This window comes from Lactuca saligna, chromosome 5 (assembly GCF_052625555.1).
Source record: "Lactuca saligna cultivar CGN05327 chromosome 5, ASM5262555v1, whole genome shotgun sequence".
NCBI classification, from domain to species: Eukaryota; Viridiplantae; Streptophyta; class Magnoliopsida; order Asterales; family Asteraceae; genus Lactuca; species Lactuca saligna.
The window spans coordinates 262,455,217-262,471,190 of NC_136421.1; the positions used below are offsets into that span (position 1 = coordinate 262,455,217).

Below are 15,974 nucleotides of genomic sequence, written 5' to 3' on the forward strand. Positions count from 1 at the left end.
GCTAATCAAACAAAATTCGGTTTCACCATATTCCACTACCATGCCTTGTAACTCGAACCAAAACCTTCCAGCCCTGGCTACCAGCACATCATGAACCTCATGCAACATCATCAAATAACAGAGCATCGGGTCACCATACGGGGTGGGCATACTAATGAAGATCCCAAAGGGTGTCTCTCGAAATATTTCGAGTCGCCTACTATTTAGTTTTGGAATGCATTTCCTCAACATAGTGCCCACCACCCCTTTAAAAGTTAATTCAGGAGGCCATCCTCGCGTACTATGCTGTAAAAGATAACATACATATATATATATATATATATATATATATATATATATATGGCAAATTATTACATCAATACTACAAATTCTTTTAAACGATATAGCAATGTACTATGCAAGAGGGACAATTTGTGTAACACAATAAATTTCATCATTTATCAAAGTACATTGTTATTCTAAACCTAACCTAACCTATATAACATAAATTTCTTTAAACGGTATAGTTAAAATAGCATTGTGGTTTGCTAATTGATGAAATATATGTTTTAAATTGTGTTACAGAAATTGTCCCTCTTGTTAAGACATTATACTTATATTTATTCAAAACAATGTACTTGGAAAATATAACAAGTTATAACATCATACTTTCAAAAACTGACTTGTTAACACATTGTACTTTTATTTATTCAAAACAATGTACTTGGAAAATATAACAAGTTATAACATCATACTTGCAAAAACTAACTTGTTGACAAAGTTGTACTTATCTTGGTTATCAATCTATTGCTAAATGAAGAAAATGCAAATGATTCTACCAACCCTAAGTTAATTAACATAAATTTATTAAAGTGTATTGTTATTTTAAATAGTTATAAAAAATTTGTAATCACATTTACTCAATCCTAATCACATTTACAAACATTGTTTATTATCAAAATCCCAATCATATTTACAACATATTCAGAATCGTCAAAAATAATAGTAATAATTCCACAGAGGCCTCTGCAATCTGCAGAAAGGTCCTCTGCGGATCTGTTCTTCATAATGGTCTTCTAATGAATTGTTCTTCGGGTAACAATGACATAATCCAGATTTTTGTGGTCTATTTCACTAACATACACCTTACAGAAATAACACATTTTTACATCAAAAATCAACGTTACTAATGCTAATTAGGGTTTCATACAATTTCAAAACAAGGATAACATTCACATAGGTTCCATACCCATCGGATAAGACATCATCGTGTAATTCTTGCACTTTCCGGAATCGCCTTTCCATTTTTTTTTTCGATCCTTGCTCTGGCGTTGCAACAGTCGAAGTCCTCAATCCTTCGTCTTCCGCAGCAAACTCCCCAAAAGGAACGTCTATTTTCACAGCGAAGGAAGTAAGGAAAGGGGTATTTTCTCAGAGTATTCCTCTTTCTGCAAAGACATTAGTCGATTCGTAGAGGCCCCTCTGTGGATCTCGTGGTCATTTAACAAATCTTACATTTTTGTGGTTAATTCGTTAAAACACCACCCCCCCCCCCCAAAAAAAATGTTATTTCATGAAAATTCTCAAGACAAAATGTGTGGTTGTTTTGAGTGATAACGAAAATTTTATGCTATTTTATGGTAAACTATTAGGTATAGTTGCTAGAATGGTCATTTTATCTTAAAACTAGAATTGCAATTAATATTAACTACAACTAAGTTAATAAACTGTTTTGTTAGTGTTGTAGGTAAAGACGTAAAGTCATACACTTTTTCCTTTTTTAATTTTGAAAATGTTTAATTGTTCATTAGTCTAAACAAAATTTATTATCTTGAACAAAAAAAAAATACTAATATACTAGTTATTAAGAACGAGGGAAAATGACTTGTAAAGGTAATGATGTTTTACCCGTGTTCACATTATACCATTCATGATTTTTTTTAACAAAAAATACCATTAAAATGTGTTTCCTGTACATATTTTACCATTGGTAACCGGATACAATAGGTATCCCGGTACTTTTTTTATTTAAAAAAAAATATGTGGAAAATACGTGGCTCACCCCTCTCTCAATTAAACACCCTCACCCTCAATTAAACACTCTCAAAGCACGATTTCTTCTTCACTCTTCAAGACTGTAGCAGCTTTCTCAAATCCATGGCTTCCTCCTTTACGTACAACTCCAGCACTAGATCGAAGAAAATCAAGTCAAAATCGAAACTTGATTTTGCAAATCCCTGTGATTGTGGCTACCCTTCTCGTATCTGGACTTCAACGACCAAAGATAATCCTAGAGAAGAGTTTAGGGTTTGCCCTAATTCAATGGTATGTCGGGTTTAATCTATATGTAGTAAGGTCTTTTCAATAATTTTCATATATTGTTTTAGGATAACCCAGAAATTAAATGAAATTCTGGGAATGGGTTAATGAAGAAGATACAATCAACAAGAAAAAAAGAGATGAAGTAGGAGCACAATCCTGTGAAGTGGGGGCACAATCTTGTGAAGTGAGGATTGCAATTATGGACCATGATTTCAATATTTACAAAAAGAAGACAGATGAAGAATTTGATAAGATAATTAGGAAAATTAGCAGTCTCAAAACATATGTAATTGTGTTGTTTATGTTATTTGTAGTATCACTTTTAAGGGCATAAATGTCAAATTGTAATCGGATATTATGGTTGTTTTGCTGAATATGATTGAATGAACATGTTTTGTTGTTGCTAAATTGACTGATGTACATTCTTAAGTTTGAATATGATTTAATCTTAAGTACAAGCAATATTGAATGAGCATTCATGCATTGTCTTGTTAGGGTAATAATGTGCAGAATTTTACCCCTGTACAAACAACTTTGCAAAATTTTACCCCTTAATGTGCAAAAGGGCATAATGGTCAAAAGGAAGGAATCCTAAGAGCATAATGGTCAAAATGAAGGAATCCTAAGAGCATAATGGTCAAAAAGAATCTTATGTAAAAGCAACTTTGCAAGCAACATTGAACGATGTAGATTATATTTAAAGGGTAATAACAAATAAAAGCACAATTTTTAATGCAACCATCCTTTACACCTTTGATACAAACATACATCCTAGAAAAATAAATTGTGGAATCAGGCATTGTATCCGTCCCAATTTTCACTGTTGACCCTGGATTAGCTCTTAATATCTCAGCTCCATAACTCCTTAATTTTTCATAATGTGTGTTCAAACTGCCTTCGATCTCATTAAGTGCAAACTTCTTTGCATTCCTGCATTGTCCAACACTAACCTTCACATTGAAATTTTCCCCAACTTTATCCCTCATTTCCCTGCAACTCATTTTGGGATTTTCTAAAATATCATTAACAAAATGTTTCCCTATCCATGAGTAAGTAACAACTGACCCGAACTTGAAGGTTCTAGCATAGTTATGCTCATTAATTAAGGACTTAATTTGGAATGACTTTTCACTGCTCATCCAAGTAGCCCATAGTCTAAAAGGACATGCTGCCTTTCCTTCACTAGTTTTACAACACCTGACTAGCAACCTAGTTTTATCATTTTTTTCATACCAAAGGTTAAAACCGTTTGCTACTGCATAGTTTGAGACAAGCTGTTTAAGTTCTTGAGGGTTACAAAACCTCATACCAAGGATGGGTTGCACTGTATCCCATTTCTGAGTTGAGTCATGAAAAGGATAAATTAGGGCTTCTTTGGTTCCATTATCTGAATCATCATCCTCATCAACAAAATCATCTCTAGGGACAACACTAATATAGTTATGAAAGGGATCATCAGATTTAGTCAATGGTATTACCTCTTCATCGGGTTCATGATCAACAGATAGAGCATCAGACATGACCGAGTCTTTATCTTCATCAGAGCTTTCACTATCAACACCTATTTCTTCCTTTTCTTCCTCTATCCAGTCAAGCACTGAATCGTTGTAGTGATCAATATATACATTAATCTTTCCCTCGTTACCATGTGCAGCATCAAGAAACCTCTTGTAGTCATCATCATTTTTCAGTGGTGTCAACCCATCACGCATTGACTTATGCCCAAGACAATAGTAGACAACAGGACACTTCCCCTTTGTGACATCCTCAAAACATAAATGAACTCCTTGAAATTTAATCCACCAAAATCGACATCTGTAATTGACGTTTTTTATTCAGGTAGTATATAAGATGAGGAATGGGGGAAAACATTCCATCGTAATGAACATCTACTTGAATGTAAGTTGATCCTTTTGCATTAGATGGACCAGCCATGATCGATCTCAAACAAACCTTCGACTGAGAAAACCCTACACAATGATCTGGGTATGAGGGTGTTTAATCGTGCTTTGAGAGTGTTTAATTGAATGTGAGGGTGTTTAATTGAGAGAGGGGTGAGCCACGTATTTTCCACATAATTTTTTTTTTAATAAAAAAAAATACCGAGATACCTATTGTATCCGGTTACTAATGGTAAAATATGTACAGGAAACACATTTTAATGGTATTTTTTGTTAAAAAAAAAACATAAATGGTATAATGTGAACACGGGTAAAACATCATTACCCTTACAAGTCATTTTCCCTAAGAATGATAACGAATGATAACGATAAACCATCGTAGTTATGGAGGACAAGATTTTATGAAATCGTACAGGACACCACATGGGTATTTTGGTAACTTTAATATTTATTGCTGGTAAGTATTAACTCATATTTTATATATGGCCGTTGAAATTCAAAATTCAAACAATTTTCTTTGTCTCTCTCCATTCTGATCCAAGATTTAAACCAGATCTCAGAAACTAATGTTTATCAAATGCTAATGGGAACCACTGTGCAAACACCCAATTCCTCCGTGAAATCGTCTTCCCCCATGGAAGACGACAGCTTCTACTTAACCCGTTGCCGGAGAGATGCCAACTGCAAGTGCAAAACCTGTGTCGCCAGCATCAATGCGACCCTTGATTTGATGAGCGCCCATAGAAGCACGCTCACTAAGCTCTCCTCTTCAAAACCATCTCCTCCTCAAACCCCGCTTTTCAGCAATCCTTCAACCCTCTCCACTCCTATATCCGAGACTTCTCGCCTCATGGTATCTACACCCCTCAGTCCAGCTATCAGGAAAAGTTTCCGGCAGAAAATGGACAGTAAAAAGACAAAACTTGTATATGTCTTAAAGATGATGAAATGGGTTCTGATTCTTTGCTTTATTGTAATGGGGAAACTAGGATTTTCATTTTTAACTTCTAGAGTCATGAAAACCAAATTGTCCCCAGAAATAGTCAGAAACCTAAGTGAGAAATCATCTGGGCTTCAAGATGTGAAAGAACGTTTAGGGTTTTTGAATAATGAACTACGAAGCTTTATGGGAGATGGTGTCTCAGAAGCTAGCTCTACATATCCCAATTGGGAAATAGTTCAGGTACCCTGTTATATGTATGTATATATTTCTTTGTGTTCGTGTGTAAAAGTGGAACATTTGGGATTAATGAAATTTGTTTCTGTGTTTAGGATGGTTTGATCTTGAGATCTCGTTGTCAACTCCACAAATCCTGGATGGAAGAAGTGAGCATTTGGGGATGGCCTTTGCAAACCTCAGGATTGCTTACAACTGAATTTGCTTCAAGATCATTCACTATCTTGTCAGGAACAGTCACAGAGGTAAGCTACTTTCAATTTTTCATTTTCACACTTTCCTCTCATTTATTTGTGTATTCAAGGATCATACATTAGTTTTTTTTTTCTCTCTTTTAGTATTGTACTTTTGAGTTTGTTCTTTAAAACACTTGTGCTTTGAAAAATCTACCCATTTATAGCATTCTACTTCCAATTTCTTCTTATTAACACTTGTATTTTGAAAAATCAAACCAATATAATTCCAGTTTTTTTTTCTTATTAAAAGATAGTAAGAGTGAAAACTGTTCTGTATTTAATTGACAATGCTATAAATAGGTAGATTTTTCAAAGTAAGATGAATAAGGAAAAAAATTGAAAGTACAATAAACAAACAAATAGAAATATGTTGCTATTTCTTCCATCTAATCCCATGAATATTTGTAGTGGTCAAATGGGGAATCTGGTCATTTGATTCGAAAAGCAAATACTTCATGGGAACAAGGAAAATGGAGTACATCATTATGGCGTTTAGATCAAAACACATGGATCCTTGAGTATAAACGAAGCTTTATCTTTGAGAACACAAGACCATTTTTATCAGCAATGGAGTTCTTCAAACTCATGATAATGAAAGCATCTCAATGCATGAAGCAATTGTGTATGTTTTCTTGTAGCAATCACTTAGCTCCCACATGACAGGATTCAAGTATGTTCGTTGAGATATCATTCTTCATTAGAAGTTAGAACTAACTGTGTTTGTTAGTTTTGTACATGTGTCAACTAATGTTTCTGATGATATATGACATTTTCAGTTGTTTTCATTTTGTTTAGTTCCATGAGAAAGAGATTATCATGATAATCAGTCAAATCAGTCAAATCATTGGCCATAGTTTATGTTTTTATGATAAGCAAACACAAGCTAAAAACATCATCATATTATTATTTTACAAGCAGAGTTGTAGTAACCTTAATAATAAGCAACCTTACAACGACGACATCAAAATTAAAAATTAAAAAAATATAAAAAGAAAAAAGAAAAGAAAAACTACACAGTAACAACTAAAGGCATCGAAAGTGGTTGATTGATTGATTTGCAGCATATCAATCAATCAGTGCTTAGAGTTGGGAGTGAGACATGGAAATGAAGGAATGGATTGCAATATCAATTTCCTGCTGCTTCTTTGTCCAAGTCCTGAGTGTGGTGGAGACACCCTTTTGCTGTTTGGTGAACAAGATTTGACACCACTGATTGGGGAACCATTTTCTTCAAGTATTTCAGGTATCTTATCTTCTCCAACTGTCTGCAATTGCTTATTATCTGCTGCTGTCTTGATTCCAACTTTGAATGGATTCAGCTTTCCAAATCTTTGGCTAGATGATGCTGATGATCCAATGGCCAGAAAAGATCGTGGTGGTTTCCCCTTTGAAGAGCTTATCATAGAAATAGATTGCCTGCTTTTATATTATATCATATATATGTAATTAGACATCTTTCGGGTGGAATGGAATGATCGGATGAAGGAATGGAATTAGTTATTATTTATATTACCTGCCAAAACGTGAAGGTGTTGGTGGAGTAGCAGAAATTGGCTCGACTTCATGGTGTATTGCCATCTTCTGGAACCTTCCATCGGTTCCATTCCCTTCACACTCATCAACAACATTCATTTCTGGATCCATTTCCGAACCTATAAACCACAACATCTCAATTAATTGACTTAATGCAGAAAAAAAAAACGGTTTGATAGAGAAAAAAAATAAATACTTACCATCCTTCCGACCAAATGTATTCTTACATCCTTCACATCTGCAGTTGATGGAGCATCCAACACCACCCTTCACAAAAGAACCACATACCCTAAATTAGAATATTGACTTTGACTTTGACAAAATTTGCAAAGTAGGGAAAGAACCTGAAAGCATTCACAGTATTTCTTCAAGCAACCAGATTTTTTGCAATTGCAGCCTCGTTTATGTCGAGCTGAAGCTGGAGTGTTGCTAGATTCATCCTGCACAAACCATCATTCATATTGATACATACTATATATAATAAATAAATAAATGTGTGAATCCAATTCAAACAAACCTCTTGCATAGAATCAGAGGTTTTAATAACTTTGGGAGCAAATGCAAGAGGGTTGCGGGATTCAATCTGCTTGCGAGTTTGAAGCACTGTATCTTCATGTATCGGTTTGTTGAAACATTCTTGACATGAACATGGCTCCACACAGTATACCCCAGCAGCAAAGCATTCACAGTATCTGAAAATAAATTCATATCAGAATCTCATAAAAAAAGTTCAAAGGGCAATTGATGACATGGTGCAAGTGTTTTCTTGCCAATAATAAAAGGGATTTAGAGAACTTACAGCTTCAAGCACTTTGATTTCTTACAGTTACAACGCTTGCAAGCCTCTGTTTCTCCTGCATGTTCCATTCTACGCCTGTAAATTTAATAAAAAATGTTAAACAAAAATGCAATGTGGCAATCAATAAAAAGATATGAAAGTGATAACTTGCCTCTTCTTTCTTGGACTACTCTGACTTAACTCTTCATTAACTACAAATCCAAGTGCTTTAGAAACATCTTCTGTAACCGAAACTACTCCGCTTTGATCATTCTCCAAACCAGGTGCATCAGCCATTGTTGTTACCAATTCTTGACCGGAAGGAATGGAATTGTAGGCGGCAGAAGGCGGTGCAATTATAAGTTGTCCACCGGATCCCGAGCTTTCATGCTTAACAACTTTTTGATCCACTAAAGTTGAAGCAAGAGCATTTAGATGCAATCCGATTCCAGGTAGAATACATCTAGAGGATTCATTTCCATTCCCATTTCCGTTTCCGTTTCCGTTTCCGGTCCTCATTGGAATTAAAGAGTTGTCATTTGGAAGAACAGGTCCACTGGAATCAGGTACATTTGAGATGTCTTCTAAGTGCTTTCTTCGAGACCCCATCATCTCAAAAACTAGACAACGCCTTCTCATGCCACGATATAAATTTGATCCAACCTGTTAATTTATATACGCAAATTAGAGACATTTAAAATGCATTTTTTAAGTTAAATCAAACGTTTACCCTTCTTTAAAATTCTCACCTCATTATCCATATCATCTGCCAGCTCACCAACCTCAAAATTGTTTAAAGATGTACTAACACCTTCATGCTTTTCTGAAGGATTATCATTCTTATCATCGGGTTTTTGGTCCAAAGTGGTTTGAGTGGAGCCCTTATAGGGGACAGTATCACTGGGTGAATCAAAATTAAGCAACTCTGAAGCATCAGATATCAAACTGTCCCAATCACATCCGGATACTTTATTATGGAGCGAGTCCATCCCTTCAATGTCTGATTCTATTCTTATTCGATCATTTGCAGAATGGTTATTGACAAATGGGACAATTGATGATGATGATGGATTATCCATTTTTGATGTGTTTATTGTGTCGGGGCTAACTGCTTCATAGCTGAGTTTTCTTGATTCAAGATTTGAGGGCCTGTTTGATTGCATAACAGAAGTTTCGGAAACGGAATTGGAATTGAATTCCGTTTGCGGATGTAATGGGTTCTGAGTGACGTTTGGATTCCCTTCATTGGTTTCGGTTTTCTTTGCATCTTCGGATGTAAGTTCCGGTTTTGATGGATCGGAAAACTGGTGCCTGAAAAGTCAAGAATTTAAGTGGTTAAAAGAAAAGAAAAAAAAGTTTAGTGGGGTTTTGTTTAGTTTGATGGAATGGAATAATGAAGTAGCATTTTATTCATTCCAATGGAATATGGAATGGCTAATTCCATTCCTTTTCCAATTCCATCATGCCATACCCTACCAAATGGAAGTAGCATTTACTTTATATCCACATTCTTGATTCTTCAATCCCATTACCTTCTTAGGAATCGAGAATCTTTGAGGGAACTGACATGAGGCGAAGTGAAAACAGATGGAAGGGATGCAAAACTTAGAGCGCTAAATGTCTGTGTGAAATGCACAGATTTAACGGGCTTGATAGGTGAAAGACTATTGATATAGTTGAAGACTGGGGAATCCTGCAGAAAGACAAGAAAACCCTTCAATTAGACATCCAAAAGAACAACAGATCAAGATCATTGATGTAATTGATAAAATCAGGTGCGTAACATTAAGTATAACTAAGTAATTTAACATCTATCAGTTCCAAACATGTCCTAGTAAAACCCGAACTGACCGATTCTGGGATTTTTAAACCTAGAGAAAATAAAAATAACAAATTGAGCAAAGAATTGGTAGAAAACTGCATACATCTCCATAGATCTAGAGAGGAAAATTTCCAAATACATCATAAAGAATAATTGAGACCAAAATCATATCTTACTTTAAATTCGGATTGAAATTTACAAACAAACCCTAATTCTCAAGGAGAAGAAGAAGAAGAAGAAGAAGAAGAAGAAGAAGGGTTGGTCAATCTGCCATAAAACCCTACGGAATTAATTAGGGCAAAGGAGGCAGAAATTAACCCACGAGTATATCAAATCGAAAGGGTAATTGGTTACCCCATAAAAGAACATACATTAAACAAGAAATAAAAACCAAATTCATCGAATTGACTTCACCACAAAAGGGCGAAACGCCGCCGAACAACAAGAAATCAATAATCAAACTTGATCTAAGACCAATGCTATGAAAAAGACGCAAAATTGAAGAAATCGGAGAAACCCATAAACATCCAAAACCAAACCCTACTAGAAATCGCCGCATCGGATTCACTAAAACAAACCATAAACACAAAAATTTCCCAGTAACAGAAGCGAAGAACCCAATCGCGCACACGAAAACCCAATTCACCTCGAATTTAGAAAGTGGAGTAGCGATCTGGGTTCTTTCCGGAGTATCCATTACAACAACAACACTTTCTTTGTCTTGATCTTTCTCATCACCCATCTTCCTCTTCAACCTGAATCCAGTGTCGTCGGCTCCAGCCTCTTGAGTCTTTGAGTGACTGCAGAGTGCAGGGTGTTGTTTTTCTTTTTTTATTGTATTCTTTTTTGTTTTTGTGGTAACAGTAGAAGACTAGAAGATAGTAGATGAGAATGAGATTCAAGAAGAAGCGGGAAGGGCGGGAAGTGAAGCAAGTTTTTATTTTTTTTCCTTGATGCTGATGAAATATGCACAGGCCCACACCCACGCCACGCAAGGAACAAAGAGAGATTGGTTATAAAACAAATGTTAAATGTTATGTGGAAAAGTAAAAGGTAACGTAAACTAATGATGATGATTTGCAATTAAGATTTAAGATTTAAGGGTGTGTCAGATATTATTTAACATTAATTCACCCAACTTATGTTCTTGTCGCTCGATTCTTTCCTTTTTTTCATCCCACTTGGTTTCTTGTGTCTGTCTTCTAATGCATTGACTGTATAAAACACTCCATATTTTAACGCTTACTTTCATTTGTCAAATTTTCATTATTTACTACTTGGTTTTACATCGCTTGTTTTTATTTGTTGGGTATATTGCTATAGATATTTATTTATTATTTTTATTATACTTCAAAATTATATAACATTTTTTTAGTTATCTTGTTTTCTTAAGAAGATGCAGCCTTTTTTACTGAGTAATCTAAACAAGTAGTAACGATATTTTATTGTTATTTCATGTTGGTTAAGCAATCAGGTTTTAATTTATAATATATAATAAAGTTATAATGATTATTATTTGAAATTGGTTATTTTGATTAAAATGTTTCATTATTATTATATTATATAATGACAAGTTGGCATAAATCGAGACGTTTATTTTATGTTTTAGCTATAAAAGTTCTAATCAATCATATATGATTATGTCAAAGATATTTCAAAAAATTTGATGTGAGCATATATATTATAATAATAAAATTTTAATCCAATTTTATTTGTGACTATAAGAACATATGTTTTATGTTTATGTTTATTATATACAGAGAAGGACATTTTCAGTAGTTCAAAGAAATAAGTTGTTTCTTTTTGTTTGGTATCGGAGGGGGAAGGAAGCACGGCAGTGGATGAAGTAGAAAAAGCTTTGTTCTAAATATAATTCAATACTACGTTGTCTTCTCTTATTTTTTTAGGTCAATAGTCAAATATTTTTTAAAACATAAATAAAATTAAAAAACAAATAAGATTTGATGTTTTCAAAAAAATAAAATAAAAAATAATGCCAGTATTAAAATTTAACTGTTTAAATGAAAATATAATATAATCATGTTAGTAAAAAAAATGTATTTATAAAATATGATAATTTATAAAGATTGAAACACAAAAATAAGACAATAATTAAATAGCAAAAAAGCAATGTAAAATCTTCCATTCACTTCATAAAAGTTTAAATATCTACTTTATTGAAAATCTCTCATATTATTATTCTATATTTGATCTTTATTATTATTTATTATTATCGGTAAAGTGGATTTTTTTTATTTATCATCACGAGATTTTTTATTTTGTTTTCATTGAATGAATTTATTTTTAATCATAAAGTATTTGTATTCCTTTTTAAGGGGTGTTTGGATTAGTTTATTGTTTATTAGCTTATTTGTAGTGGAAATAAACAATAAACAATGAGATAGATGTTTATTAAAATTAACTTATTTAGCTTAAAACTAACCCAATAAGCTAATTTTTAAGGATTTTATCCAAACACATAAACTTAGTTTATTATGGTGGAAATAAGCAATAAGCATCTTTTTTTTTTCCTACCCAAACACCCCATTAGTTGTCATGCATAAATGGGATAATGACTTGTTTAATGACCAAAATACATGTTTTTACTTGATTTATGTAATATAATAAATTTAATATTCTTTTTTATAAAATAATAAATGCAATATAATTTGTATTGTGATCTTTATACTTTTAATTTTGGACCGATTTAGGGGTTTTGGCAATATATATATATATATATATATATATATATATATATATATATATATATATATATATATATATATATATATATATATATATATATATATATATAAAAAGTTAAAGTGAGGTAACGTATGAAAAAATGGTTTTAGAGGTTTCCCACCGCAATAAGTTATTTTTACCTAAATAAAATTTACTTTATAGCGGAGTGGAACCGCTAATAAGTTCTTTAAATAAGTTTAGTTAAATACCCCTAACTATTCAAATAGTGTAACGTCTGCAAATTATGGCTACATGTATTTAAAAAAATCTTAGATAAAGATATAGTAGTCGTGATGACTATCTTGTGGATATAAGGAGCGCTTAAATCTGACTTTATATGATGAAATTCTGCTTCTTCGAAGTTTAACGATTAACCCGACACAGTTATGTGTGTCATAAAAAGTGAATCGGATATAGGTTGCTTATTAACCTAAGTGATCTAAAATGTATAATCATTATTAAAGCATCTCGTAGAGTCTATTTGAACATGTGCTTGTTTGGACATATTCGTATGTGTTAAATTGTTTTGTGTGTAAAAGTGACTCAGGAACTGGGATGCAATTCTTAAGACTACCATGCATAGGTGTGAAAGGTGGTATAGTTCCATACTACCAGAAGCACGGAAAGAGTCACAATGTTGCTAAGGTACTAGTAATTGAACTCGTTTTGTTTGTTCCCATCATTTCTTTCGTTTCGGTGATGACTAAGAAGATAGTTTTAGTTATAACCCTAGTGGTCATGAAGGATTGAGTCTGGATAATATAAGATCCACGTAAGTATAGTGAACGACTTTAGTCGAAAGACTGAAGAATAAGATAATTGAGGTGATAGATAGAAGGATTGCAACCTTCATTAAGATTGGGCAGCATGTAGCTAGAAATGTTGCATACTATGAAGATATTATATCACACTAGAATATGGAGGAAGGTTTCTTTCGTGATAGTATTTGACTCTTAAAGGCAAGAGTCTACTTCGTTGTGTATCTATTGTGCAATGCAGTAGAAGGACATTAGAGTATGACTATTTGACGTGTTGATGTAGCCAGAGTGAACACCTTATCTTAGGTTGAGTCTATGACCCACACTTAAGAAGGAACATGTGTCTCCAATGAGGGATGAGTTTTAACTCGGAGATTAGGATTGAAGGACCAGCAGAGAATGAAGAGTGTGAGCAAGTTTGAGCACCGCTAGCATCTAAGAAATCCAAGAGCTTGATACTTGTTTGGAAAGATATATGAGTTATGACCATTTCATAGGTTGGAAAAGTGATTTGTGTGATCATAATACAACATTGTTGTAACATTCCAAAATTTTCAAGAAATTTTAGACTTTTCAAAAACGACCCATTTATTAATAAAAGTGTTTACAAATTATAAATTCGAAAATGTTAAATAAAATCACAGTCTTCCAGGATCCAATCATATGTAAACCAAGGATGTGTACGGTCACGCCTTGGCCTTGCCACGGTCCACTGAAGTACCTAAAACCATAAAACAAAATTGTAAGCATGAAGCTTAATGAGTTCCCCCACAATACCACCACATGAATAAATAACATATTCAAAATAACAGCATGAATTGGGTCTGCAACTAAAAGACTGGATTACCACTAAGCCCAAAATGAGTATGGCTTGCCTATCTGGCCCACAACTCATATATGGATTGCTCATGAGCCAACAGCATAAGTTTGGATTGCCCTCGAGGTCCACAACATATGCCTGGCTTGCTCCCTAGTCTAACCAGTAATCAAGTTAGAATACAAATGTTCGGCCCTCAGTACGAGTCTGGCATACCAACCGGTCCTCAGCTCAAATCTGGAGTGCTACTGAGCCCTAAGTATGAGTCTGGCATGCCACACCCGACCCTTAACTCATATCTGGAATGTTCCAATACCCTTAAGCCCTCAGTACCAGTCTGGCATAGCACTCGATCCTCAACTCATATTCGGAAAGCATCTGAGCCCTTAATATGAGTCTAGCGTGTCCCCCCGGCCCTCAACTCATATCTTGAATGCATTTGAGCCCTCACAATTAGTCTGGCATGCCCTACCCGACCCTCAACTAATGTCTGGAATGCTCTATGGTTTTGTTGTCTACATCACAAAGCAGTATGACCTTAACCCAACATGATATGTCTATAATAACAACATATACATATAATCATGCAAACAGAATCATAGGTAGTCTTACTGATCTACCAGACTAGGATATCAATAACTAGCATAATCATACATATATATTCTATACTCCACATATCAGCAAATATTAGGTTGTCAAACCAATGGGCCGGCCTTGGTGCCTTTGACCCGTAAGTATAATGAGGAAAACTCGCCTCCCAAGTAGCATAGAACTGATAAGGCCTGACTCTAAATCTCAAATCTCAACTCAAATGCCTACAACCATCAAATGACTAATTCCATCAAAATCCCAACAATACCCAAAATACCCTCAAGGTCATACTTGGTCATAGTCAAAGTCGACGATCAAGGTCAAAAGTTCATGTTGACCCAACATATCGTGTTTACTAGCAAACAGGTCGTGTTTCGATAGCATCCAGACGAGCAGGAAAACTCCAGCCAACACACTGTGTTGGCTTTGCAAACACGTCGTGTTTACCCGAGTTCCAGCATCTTAATAGATTCAACTGTTTTCTTTGATTCCAGAGACTCCAAGGATCAGATCTAGACCCAAATGCTATCAAGAAGGATAAAGCTTCCAACTTTGTCTTTTGGAACTACTCCAAGGGTCCTAAAACCCAACCAGAAGGCTTGAAGGTTAAAATGCTTAACCAAGAAGCACTAAATCCTTGAAGTCTAAAATTCATCCTTTCTATAAGAGATTCTATCACCAAAACCATCACAAAGGTTGGTGCTTTATAGATATGCATGTCAAATGCGTGTCTTGAACCCATAATAGGTCAAAATGGGGATTTATGACTTACTCTCCATGCATGGCATCAAAACTCGACTATAGGTCAAATCCAAGACTCTACAAGGTCACTTAGACCTGTGGATTCATAAAGTTGCTAACTTTATGAGATCCAACCATTCCCTCACTCAGAACAACAAGAAAAAAGGGAAAAAAACTCAAGATCTAGCAATATAAAGTAATAAAAAATAGATCTTGGACACTTATAAAGGTCCAGAAGAGTGCCAAATTGAAATATGAGGGCTTGCTTGTTGGATCCTTACTTCCTTCTTCCAACTTCTTCCTTATTTGGCTCCAAAAACACCACACTAGCTCACAATTAAGAGGGAAAGATGATTAGGGTTCTCAAGGGTCAATATGGAGAGTTGGAGGGTGATAAAAGACCACCCATTGGAACTTAAGGAGATTATATAGGGTGCAAAACCCTGAAAATTAAGGTTTTCTCAACCAGTCGCCAACACGTCGTGTTGCTCCATAAACATGTCGTGTTGACCTTAAAGAAAGTTTTGTTTCTTCAATTTAGACATGCGTGTTGGTTCTTCCAACACGCCGTGTC

The 15,974-nt window shown here is 34.5% G+C and overlaps 2 protein-coding genes across 3 annotated transcripts; one reads left to right on the top strand and one right to left on the bottom strand.

Annotated features, from left to right (window-relative positions):
- Nucleotides 1-4,708: 4,708 nt before the first annotated feature.
- LOC145047626 (C-8 sterol isomerase) lies at nt 4,709-6,438 on the top strand. The gene is made up of 3 exons (XM_078995937.1): nt 4,709-5,385; nt 5,475-5,624; nt 6,024-6,438. The coding sequence occupies exons 1-3, from the start codon at nt 4,780-4,782 to the stop codon at nt 6,273-6,275; spliced, it is 1,008 nt and encodes a 335-aa protein (XP_078852063.1). The 5' UTR covers nt 4,709-4,779; the 3' UTR covers nt 6,276-6,438.
- Nucleotides 6,439-6,496: 58 nt separating this feature from the next.
- LOC145047625 (protein tesmin/TSO1-like CXC 2) lies at nt 6,497-10,678 on the bottom strand. Of its 2 annotated transcripts, none has more exons than XM_078995935.1 (10): nt 10,395-10,678; nt 9,459-9,619; nt 8,676-9,237; nt 8,099-8,589; nt 7,948-8,022; nt 7,666-7,840; nt 7,493-7,588; nt 7,349-7,415; nt 7,129-7,267; nt 6,497-7,034 (listed from the first exon to the last, which is right to left on the bottom strand). In XM_078995935.1, the coding sequence occupies exons 1-10, from the start codon at nt 10,488-10,490 to the stop codon at nt 6,689-6,691; spliced, it is 2,208 nt and encodes a 735-aa protein (XP_078852061.1). In that variant the 5' UTR covers nt 10,491-10,678; the 3' UTR covers nt 6,497-6,688. The 2 variants fall into 2 exon arrangements, with proteins under 2 accessions (XP_078852061.1, XP_078852062.1); XM_078995936.1 differs by having other exon boundaries at nt 6,497-7,031; nt 10,395-10,675.
- Nucleotides 10,679-15,974: the final 5,296 nt, after the last annotated feature.

Coding starts and splice junctions, on each gene's coding strand:
- LOC145047625 (XM_078995935.1), bottom strand. CDS start 10,490: ATGGGTGATGAGAAAGATCAAGACAAAGAAAGTGTTGTTGTTGTAATG. Junction 7,416..7,492: donor AATACTGTGAATGCTTTCAG/GTTCTTTCCCTA, acceptor TCTTTTGTGAAG/GGTGGTGTTGGATGCTCCAT. Junction 7,268..7,348: donor TACATTTGGTCGGAAGGATG/GTAAGTATTTAT, acceptor TGTGGTTTATAG/GTTCGGAAATGGATCCAGAA.
- LOC145047626 (XM_078995937.1), top strand. CDS start 4,780: ATGCTAATGGGAACCACTGTGCAAACACCCAATTCCTCCGTGAAATCG. Junction 5,386..5,474: donor CCAATTGGGAAATAGTTCAG/GTACCCTGTTAT, acceptor TTCTGTGTTTAG/GATGGTTTGATCTTGAGATC. Junction 5,625..6,023: donor TGTCAGGAACAGTCACAGAG/GTAAGCTACTTT, acceptor GAATATTTGTAG/TGGTCAAATGGGGAATCTGG.